Below are 10,705 nucleotides of genomic sequence, written 5' to 3'. Positions count from 1 at the left end.
AAAAAATTCCCAGGCAAAGCAAGGCCACAAAGAAGGACACGAAAACAGCTACTGGATTAAAAAGAGCATACAGTAATACAGCAAGAATAGGCCAGGAGGTAGTGCTGAAGAAGATTGCCTTGAAAGAAGAGATCTGCAGAGGTGGCCGTGCATTTATCTGAAATGAAATGAAAGGCAAAAGTTACTGTGTGAGCCAACAACTACAGGAATTTACTTCATGGAAATAAGTGCTTGTGACTTTCAACTTAGTTCCAAAAAGTAATGCATTGTTAATGGCCACACAGAAACTTGTGTCTTTGCTTGTTTTAAGCTTTATTTTTAATCTTTGCCAATTTAAATCTTTTTTTTTTTAACAAAAGCTAATCTCATAAGAAGAATTTACATTGCTTTGGGCCACCTCACTTTAGTGTAGAGTTTAATTTAATAAAAATAAACCAAGCATGTGTGACAATTAACTGTTATTGACAGAAGGTTAAACGTTTAGTTCACTTTAATTAATATCATTTTTTAACAATAACCACTACAGAAGCATGCTTAATACGGAGCAAGAGGTGGAAGAAATGCTTGAGCTTTTCAAATGAGCAGAGCAACATGGAATGGAATAATGCTGTGTTTTTCTAAATTTAATGGTTTTGTTGTTTTAACTGTAGCAAATTACACCATTAACTCTCCTTGACATAATAAACTTAACAAATAATTATAGTTTAGTTTTTTTATATTATTGCACACTATTTACAGAAAAACTACATGTACTTAACAATTTACAGTTCTAGATGTTTCAAGACATTTACCCATATCTCAGGGTCTCTGGTAAAAAGAAAGCAAGTCAAGAGAGGACATTTTCCAGTTCCATATATTTTGAGACACTTCAGAGGAAGCTTAATCTGTAACAAAAATATTTTATACAGAAAGAAATGATGGTATATGCTACGCATGGTAGTAGGACAATGAGGAAGATGGCATGTAAACACAGATGTTAATAAGTTAGAACACAAGATACTCAGAAAAAGAACTCTGAGCTCTCATGACAGGAGTTAAACATAATGATACATGATTTATTATTATGATCTTCCACACACTAGTAATAGGATTCATATCTACGCTGCATCTCAGGACTATTTTGTTCCATAATAATGTTATCTTGACACTTTTCAAGGTCTAAGTAGCTCTTCTGTTGACCAGTCAAATCTTGTTAGAAGGAGAGCTTTCAAAAATATCAATTGAGATATTTCATCTAAAAAGGCATGAAAACCTTTGCACACAATCATTTTAACCCATGACATGGCATTCATCAAGGCAACAGTTTGAAAACATCTAAAACTATGCATATATCAGGAATCACTAGAAGATCAACATGCTCTTTCTTCTAAGTTTTTGTCCCAAACTGGTGAGTTGTTTGTGATTGGGCTATACATTGTAACATTTCCGTAAAAAAAATATTATTCTTCCCAGTCCCAGATTGATTTTAATAGATCCTGTTCTATTACATTTCTGGAAGTATACTGCCTTGTTTGTTTTCTGATCATATGAATGTGTTTTCAAAAGAAAATCTTATAGAGCCAAGTGCTTGTTTCTATTGTATTTACAATACCAGCAAACATATCAAAGGAAAGTATGGACATTTCCTTACAGTTGAGAGTGAAAGTTATTTATTTCCTTCACATCTTGTAGGTTTCGGAGAGGTTCCATGACAAGAAAGAAGCTATTTTTTAACACTCTTCAAATATGCAGCAGTCATGAAAGAGTTTCGGTCCCTTTGAGACTGCCACCTTGACATGGTGGGATGGCTCGTGAGTCTCAATGATCCTAGAGCTGTCATGAAGGTCCGTAATCCATAGCACCTGTTTACAACTGAGTAGGCCCTTGATGCTACGGGTGAAAATTGCCTGTTGTCGATACTACAATTCACTCAGAAAGTACCAAGTTTGCTACAGGTATGGCAAACAAGGCTACAGGTGACTCAAAACTTAACGACAACACTGATGCCAGTGGGAGTTATACTCCTGATAGGTTCAACCTTGGCAGACAGGCCAATCGGGGAGAGTCCTGACTAAAACCAGTCTCCTCCCTGAGGTTGACAACCTCACCCTGTTAAAAAGAATCTATCACAGAAACATCAAGAACAAATCTTCAACCTATTGGTTACCAAGGGCCCTCAAAGCCTACATGGCTGGAATGATCAGCTGCAGTGAAAGCCAACAGGAAGCTGTCACTGTGAGAGTGGGATCAGGGCTCGAAAAAAACCCCGTCCGGTCGTCCGGGACAAGTAGATTTTCCCTTCGGGCAAGTAACTTTCTCTCCTTACTTGCCCCACGGGCAAGGACTCAGGCAAGCCGTTCGCCGACTAAATTTTTTATAACGATTTTGAGAAGAAAAGGTAAATTTTCGGTTCAAGGGTAATCAAGTGTTTAGATGATGCTTGACGAAAATTACAATTTATAGCGTTGTTTTGTTGATTGCGTGACGTGCACTCACGGCTCACAAGTGGTTACCTAGCACATGATCAAAATCTGCCCCGATCAAATTTCTTTCCAGGATTAAAAACAGCCGCGTTGGGCATGAAAATGCTGTGTTTATTTCTTAAAATTTTAGCAATTTTCTGGGAGCATTTTCCAGTTTCTCTGTACAAAACTTAACTCAACAACAATATATTAAAGCTGTAGAAATTGTATGTGAAAAGAAGCCACATATTGCTACCGCAAAAACAAAGCCAGCAATTTTGATGCTAAAATCCAGGTAAATCTCTGTTTTCGGCGTAACATAAAAGTAATGAAATGAAAAGTATTATATTATTAAAAAGAAATGGATAAGTAAGTCATCAAAATATTTTCAGAGTTCCTGGAAGATGACTTAAAATAGTGTTTCTTTCAAACGAAGACGTTTTCCTTCGACTGAAACTATTTTTCATTCATCCAAATGAAAAATTATGCTCTCGCTGGCTTTTCAAATTCGACACTGTGCCTGTGTCAAAACTGAAGTGGGAAGGCGACTTGTTGTTAATCCTGCGTGTTATAAATTTCTCGCGCTTCTCTTCACAGTGATTTCGTGGAACTAGACAAGATCCAGGTGAACATTCAAGGAGTTGAACACGATCTTCGACGAATTAGTAGTGATTACGAATATACCCAGCGTGTAATTCAGGAAGATATGCAGCGTGTAATACAGGAACTAGGAAGTACGTACATGAACGAACTACTACAACTTCGCAAACTTTGTTTCTTCAACTGAGAGGCACTGGCAAAAGATGCTGTGGGACAAAATTTAATTCCTGATGGCATTTTTTTTGTCACGTTCGAAAATTCCAGGGAAAGTTGAATTTGACGCCATAAAAGCGGAATGAAGAAGTTAAAAGTTGTGGAAGCACTGCAATATAATGGAGTAAACATGAAAGTGATCAGCCACTAAGAGGACTACAGTCAAGATGGGTTTATTGCATTAAAACACACCTTTAGTTTGTCCATTTTGGGGTTCATGAATTATTGATGAGTTTGAAAACTTGGGCAAGCAGGGAGGTGCCCTGGGCAAGCAAAATTTGGGAGTTACTTGCCCAACGGGCAAGGTGGAATTCAAATATTTTTCGAGCCCTGGGGATCCCTGAGCACCACGATCAAATTTTTATTGATCACCTACCCTGTAGAGAAAGCACTAATATCTCTTAAGTCACTTGCAGATGGACAGCAAGGAGGACGACTGCAGAGGCAGCAAGGAGGAGGACCACAAAGGCAGGACTTCAGGCCCTAAACCTTAAATGGGAGCAGGCCTCACAGCTTCCGCAGGACCGACAGGAGTGGAGAAAGCTTATTGATGTATGTGTCACTCAACATTTAAAGGACTGATGATGAAAGAGTTTACATGCATGTATTTAAAAAACACATGCGTAGCCTGAAAAAAGTTCTTCTTGAAAAGGCTGCATCTTATATGTGACCACGCTATGGCCCATCAAATTGCATGGTGGAGAGTGCCGACTAACTCCTGGAAGAAAACTTTGCAATTCTAGCAGTATACACAGGAATCCCTTCCTTTCTTTGAAGAAAACCATCAACAAAAATCGCAGATGTAAATGTAATCAATTTTACGTACAATGGATTGTGAACATTTGCTGGAAATGAATTTCGTAAAATGCCCAAAGTACTGGCAGGTAATAAAAGGTTTGTAGGAGTCAAACTTATCACAGATTACCACAAAAATTGACTAACAACAAACCTTTTCAAGTTCTTCTCCTTCAGTAAATTCCTCATCTGGTTTAGATGGTATTTCTCCCACTTCCACCTCATGGGCATCTGCAAGAAGTTGCTGGGCTCTTTCAATCTCTTTCTGAATCTCACGTCTCTTCTCTTCTGTTTCAAACACATTAGACAGGGGGGCCCTAGATCTCTCTCTTTCTCGTAAAGAGCTTGGTCGATAAACATCTTTCTCGTAAGCCTAGTGCAATAGAAGAGAGGTCTCAATAACAAATCAGACTTTTCCCTTGATTATCATTCAATACTACTGTCAAGTAATGCAACTGCATTTCCAAGCTTAAATTTTGATAATACAACTGTGGTTATCACACTACATTCTACCACCCCTAAAATCAGATTCAAATAAATCATTAACACTAAAATAAACCATGAATCAGACTCTGGACCCCTTGCTCTGGAGTCCTGGTGACACAATTACAGTATCTTTTAACCTACATATGTAGTAGGCCATAATTATTCTTATTCTCAGTGTTGGACTGAAACTAGCTTGCAATAGATGCTAAACCAGGGAAATATCATTTAAAAGAGATGGATGTCATTTACATTTGAAAAGACTCCCCGCCTAATTATGAGGTCTGCATGTCCCAGCTTAATTCCTGAAACTTAGCTCACCTCTCTTGGAGAAGCATTCCTTGAAAACTCCAATGAGTGTGCCCTTCTAACTCTGTCAATCATCAGATGATTTTCAGTAGCATCGTCACTGCAACAACAGTTAACAGATGATCGATAAACATCATATTAGATGTTTTAGTGGCTAGTGTTGCTCTAGTTTTGAAAAGCCCAGACAAGGCGTCAAAATGAAAAGAGAAAATACGCACTAAAATGCCTAAAAAAGGCTCTGTTGTTTTCTCTCTCCTGAAATCAAGATTTCAAAATGTGTTTTGTGGTCTTGCTACAACATGGAGTTAGTGAGGTCCACAGAAAATTAAAATAACGTTACATGTAATTCTGAATTAAATTGGTTCAAACCTTGACGACCTTGAAAGAGGATATCTTCTAACTTCTCTGTCAAATGTTCTCCTCTGTATGGAAACAATAACAAGCAATTGTAAAATTATGTGTCTTGATTGATTTTAGTGCTGGAAGAAACATGAAGCAGGGACATGTAGCAGCAACAGTTTTCCTCATGTGACATACATGTTCTGCAAAAACGTTCTGTTGCAGGGATGAAATCTGTCTCCCTAACATGTTGTATGAAATTCAGCTATTTTGAACTTGTATATCATGAGCAGGGACAAAATAATCTCAATTTTTAATGTCACATTGTGTGCAATGTTCTTCCAAACTTTCCCTGCTACAACATAGAAAGGAAACAATATCAGCTTCATGGTTAACGCTTGTGTACTGTCCCTGCAACATTTATCCCATGCACACACATGAAGGGACTTGTACCTGGTTCATGTCTCCACAACATGTCCCCTAGTGTGTAACTTTAATGTCTTACAACACAGGAGGGATTGTTACCATCCGAAGAAAAAATATCTGTGCAGATGAATGCACAAATGTTACAAATAAATCACTGTCACTGTACCTTTTCCTGTTCATGAGCTGTGGCACTAAGGTACTTGAAAATATGTAATTTTCCTTTGGTGCAGACCTGCGATAGCAAAACAATAGAAATTAGTTCATTACAGATTTATCTTAGCAATGGAGTTTACATATAAGAGCTCTGCAGTTTTACTACAGAACACTTGAGTCCACAAAAATTAATATAGTGAGAGTTGTAGATTTTCATTCCATTTTTGGCAGAACATTGCAAATAATAAGAGTCTACATGTACCACCAAGATCAATGTACATGTATGTCAAACATGGAAGTGTCACTGCACCTTTAAGCACAAAGCCTCCTTGTGTCTCGTGTAATATAATATAACATGATACACTGTTATAAAGTGGTTTTCAACTGAGTGTCATACATAATCACATAGAGTGGTTTTCAACTGAGTGTTGAAAGTAATCAGGCCATTACTTTGGTTTTGGTTTTGGCTTTACTATGGTTTGAGATTGGCTGAGTAGTCTAATGGCAAGTAATTGGTTTGGTTTTGGTTTGATGACACTAAATTAAAAACTGCTCTAAAACCAAAACCAAAGTAAACACTCTAGCCAATCACAAAGAACACACACAATCCAATGAACCAATCAAAACTTGAAGTAACAAGTGGGACCAAATCATGATTGGTTTTGGTTTTACTTCTGATAGAATGAAAAAGTGGCGTAAGTTTTTTTTAAGCCAATCATGTTGCTAGTAGTGCAGAGATCTGTATACGAGCCAAGGGACCCATCAGGCCAGAGTGTATCCTAGTTTCTGCAGCATGAAATAGCTAGGAATATTTTCTACTCCCCCCGGGATGGGATGCTAGTCCATCACAGGGTTACCCCCAGCATTAAATTTACCAATACCCATTTGTACACCTGGGTGGAGAGAGGCACTGTGAGTGTAAAGTGTCTTGCCCAAGAACACAACACAATGACCATGGCCAGGGCTCGAACTCGGACCACTCGATCCAGAGTTGAGCACACTAAACACGAGGCCACTGCACTTCCACAGTAGTACTAAACTGATATCTTTTTTAAAATGTTATTTTAAAAGAGAGGGTTCAAATGACCTTTATTAAAAAAAGCATACCTGTGCAGGGGGGGATGTCAACGGGTTGTGTGCCAGTTCCAATACTGACAAACTTGTAATCAGACGATAAGCAGGAGGAATCACTGACACCTTGTTGTAAGAAAAATCTAACCTAACCAATTTTAATTTACTAAGTTCTGCAAGAAATGGAAGAGACAAAAATTAATCAAACAATACACACACAACAGTTTTTATGAATTAAAGGAACTGGTTGCATTATATGGCCATAACTGTTACAAACTTTTAACAATGCTGTGGATAATATTTCATTGCAGCCTTAAATATAAGAACAGGTATTGGTAGAGGGAATGAAAAAAGGAAACTTTCCTGGGCCACAGTTACTCTGAACCAAATGCAAACAGAATCACAACATTCAGTCAATCAGGAAAAAGTGACATTGCTTGGGAGAGATCACTGTTCTATCTATAAAAGCTGACTGAGACCAACTGAAAATGAAATTAATTCACTTTTCATTAATTTGAACAAAAAAGACTTTCTTTAACCACTTTGGGAGGTCAGAGGGAGGGAGGAGTGGGAAAATGGATGGGGCAAAAATATTGTTTTTCCTATTTCACACAATAAATTTTTCCTAACAAAGTGATCTACTGCCACCCAAAAATTCATTACTTTGACCTGCATATGATATACATGTGGGTCAAAGTAATGAATGTTTAAATTCCCAAGCTTGAAACAGTCCACTACTTCCTGACCCCAGGAACCAAGACGCTCCACCCTTGATAACACACATTACTATAGAGCTCTGTATTTCGCAGCACTTACCATCTGGTAAAACTTCTAAACGATTCCTCCGAATGTTTAAATCCTTTAAAGAAATCATTTCTCCCATGCTACTGGGCAAGTGGATTAATTCATTTGAACTCAAATCCTGCCAAAAAATAATAACAATAAAAAAATAATTAGTTTTAATTAATATATTAAAACATTAGGAAAAACTTCTCAAAACTTCATTAAATTTTCTTTTTCATCTGTCAATTGTCAATATTCAACTAAACAAGTACTTACAGATGGTTGTCAACAGAAAACGTCAACAAATCGGTACATTTAAACTAACTTCTGATTTAATATTTTAGATCTGGCAAAAAATACATAACAATAATTTTATTTCACCTTCCATGAAATTCCTAACATGTACAACTACCTTTCCTAGTTTACTGCTATAGATTAAAATTGAAAGATAAATGATAACTATACTCACCAAATCTTGCAATAAAGTTAAATGTCCAATTTCTACTGGTAGGGAGCTGAGCTTGTTGTTACTCAAGTTTAAGACTTGCAAAGGCAAAGAGCAGAGTTCTGAGGGAAAAGTGGTGATCTGGTTCCGTCTGCAAGAAAACGGCACAATGATTTCATTGACATCTGATTAGTACATCTTTTAGGCAGGTATATTGAGTTTTAAGATAACATAAATAGTTTAGAAAGCAAGGGTTATTAAGTGTCAAAAATGAAAATTATTTCAATACTGACAGAAATGGCAGAAGTATGTTCCTTTTTATGCTACTTGAGAATCAGAGATGAACACAGCAATTTTCAAGGGCATTTTAGGAAACAATAATTTCCAGCTTAACATTTAAAACCTTGGTTTTTTAATCATTTCAAGGACTTAAATTCAATCCTCACACACCACCAAAAGATAAGCTGAGCTGATCAGTACAACCTGACCACCGCTGCAAACTCAACAAAAGGTACTGAAAATTTTGAAATTACAAAAGGTTTGTAGATACAGACTGACAGAAAATATAACAGAACTAACTTAAAATCTTGCGGTGGGGGAGTGGGTGGGGCAGGGTCAGTAACGGTGGGTGCGACAAAAACAACTGCCCACCTAAGGTCACCTGACCTACACCCAGGTCCCAGTGGTGCCGAGAAAAGCATTTTCCACTTTTCAGAAGTTCCATATGTCCGACAAAATTTCCAGTCAAGCCAAACAATCCACATCCCCACTGGAATTTCCAGAATTTTGCGATAAATGGAAAGTGACCAAGATCATTACCACTACAACCAACCCTCCCTCTCCCCCTCACAGGATAGAAAAATGTCAAAAACCTTGCTATAACTATAAAAACAAAGCACTGCCAAATGTTTATGAAATACTTTAAGGATGCCCAGCAGGATATCCCTGCTAGGAATGCACAACAAGTTAGATTATCTTTCTTGTCATCTAAAAGATTAAAGTTTATTTTCACTTTCATGCTGACCTTGCTATTGAAATCAGTAATTATATATCTCAAGGTTTGACCTGTATTGGATCCCTATATTACGATTCAATGACCGGTATTTTAATAAACTTTCCAAAATAAACAAACATTTCACAACAAAATGTTCCCTTGAAGAAACAAAAATTGCCAAAAAGTCATAATATATAGAAAAGGAAAAATATACTTCTTAAGACGAAGTAATCAAACCAACTAAAATCAAGGAACTACAAGCACAGTCCTGCAGAGATTAGACAATTAATGCAACCTATCAATCCGTAACAACAGTTATCGATCAAAGTACAACGCTTATTCGAATTTCAGTCCGGAAAAAATTTAAAAAAATAATCATCTGTTACCGTTTAGGATACCCACCTTAAGTTTAACACTCGGAGAAATTTCAGTTCACTCATCTGCGATTCTGGAACTCCCCGTATCGCGTTGTGGTATAAATCCACTTTCTCGATCATAACAAAGTCGCATAACTCTGCCGGGAATTCAGAGAGCTTGTTTCTCGATAGGTCTGCAAGCAAGAAAATTCACCATCAGCGATATTGCAAGCAGTCAATCTCTATGCCCACTAGTACTTTTGAGCAACATGAGTCTAATATTTTCAGCTTACATCAAAGCTAACCTAAGCTCACCTATTTCAATGACATCAATTAGCTCGCAATCCTCAGTAGGATCTGGGAAATCCCGGAGGTTCTTGAAGCTCAAATTGAGCCTTCCCGTTTCCTCTGCTTCTTTGAAGCATCTCTCTAGCGGCACATTTCCCGACATGGTCGGGTTTACATGCTATAAGGGAAATATTGGCACTTTAAGTCGACATCTCTTTCGCCGACTGGCTGACATCTTGGAAGTCCCACAGCCTCGTGCTAGTACTGCGCATGGCTCCGATGCACTTCCCATAAGCCTCTGAGGACTTCGCGGGATTCTCGCGTCTGCTCGCGTGTCGAGGTTTTGTGCGTGGATTTGCTGTGGTTCTCAGGCGCGCAAGTGAAACACTCATTTGGTTATCAACTTGAATAAAAAGTTGACCCTGTGGTTTTGCTTTCCCTGGAGTTTTGAAAATTAATTTTTGTGACGGACCGAAAAGCCTGTCAGAGGAGGTAAAAAGGAAGGGGTGGACGGGGGGGGGGGGGGGGGGGGGAGTGGTTGGGGATAGGTGGAGGACCTGGGGCAGAGGGGCCTAAACAAAACAAGCAAAAAAATTTTTTATGAGAGATCAAAACATCCAATATATTTGTTAATTCCCAAAATACATGCCACAAAACTGAAATAAAAATTCTTGTAAATCCTAGTGTAGGTCTAATGCATTTTACCAGAACGTGAGATAAGAGCCCCTTGCCGAGCTTTTTGCACCTGGTTCCCTTTGGCTAAAAGTGACCATTACACTTTGGGGACAATGTGGGGCGGGGGGGGGGGGGGGCGGGCGGTTGGGGTTCTTGGGTCTAGCTTTGCCTGGTATGCTTACCCAAAACTGAATTGAGACATTTGCTAAATGGTAGTACACTTTGTTCTTCACCTTCAAAGACTGGTAAATTTGTTAACCAGCAATATTTCCAAATGTTCTTTCAAGTTCCAAATGAGCCAACTGTTAAAATGAAGCCTCAATATAGTCACTCT

General features: G+C 38.1%; 1 protein-coding gene across 1 annotated transcript in view; it reads right to left on the bottom strand.

The window, feature by feature from the left end:
- LOC110067692 (leucine-rich repeat and calponin homology domain-containing protein 1-like) overlaps positions 1-9,975 on the bottom strand; it is a 26,221-nt gene extending 16,246 nt beyond the window's left edge. Inside the window, exons 1-9 of the mRNA XM_089293190.1 lie at positions 9,724-9,975; positions 9,455-9,602; positions 8,083-8,209; positions 7,647-7,752; positions 6,867-7,003; positions 5,773-5,838; positions 5,211-5,263; positions 4,854-4,941; positions 4,204-4,422 (exon numbers count right to left, since the gene is read on the bottom strand). Coding sequence (XP_089149316.1) covers positions 4,204-4,422; positions 4,854-4,941; positions 5,211-5,263; positions 5,773-5,838; positions 6,867-7,003; positions 7,647-7,752; positions 8,083-8,209; positions 9,455-9,602; positions 9,724-9,859 — 1,080 coding nt within the window. The 5' untranslated portion in view covers positions 9,860-9,975. The remainder of the gene's footprint in view (positions 1-4,203; positions 4,423-4,853; positions 4,942-5,210; positions 5,264-5,772; positions 5,839-6,866; positions 7,004-7,646; positions 7,753-8,082; positions 8,210-9,454; positions 9,603-9,723) is intronic.
- Between the last annotated feature and the right edge of the window lie 730 nt (positions 9,976-10,705).

The sequence above is a fragment of the Orbicella faveolata genome, unplaced genomic scaffold (assembly GCF_042242905.1).
Source record: "Orbicella faveolata isolate gen_17 unplaced genomic scaffold, um_ofav_v1 contig_25, whole genome shotgun sequence".
Taxonomy (NCBI): Eukaryota; Metazoa; Cnidaria; class Anthozoa; order Scleractinia; family Merulinidae; genus Orbicella; species Orbicella faveolata.
Note: the sequence above shows the minus strand (reverse complement) of the source record. Positions and strands in the feature narration are given on the sequence as shown.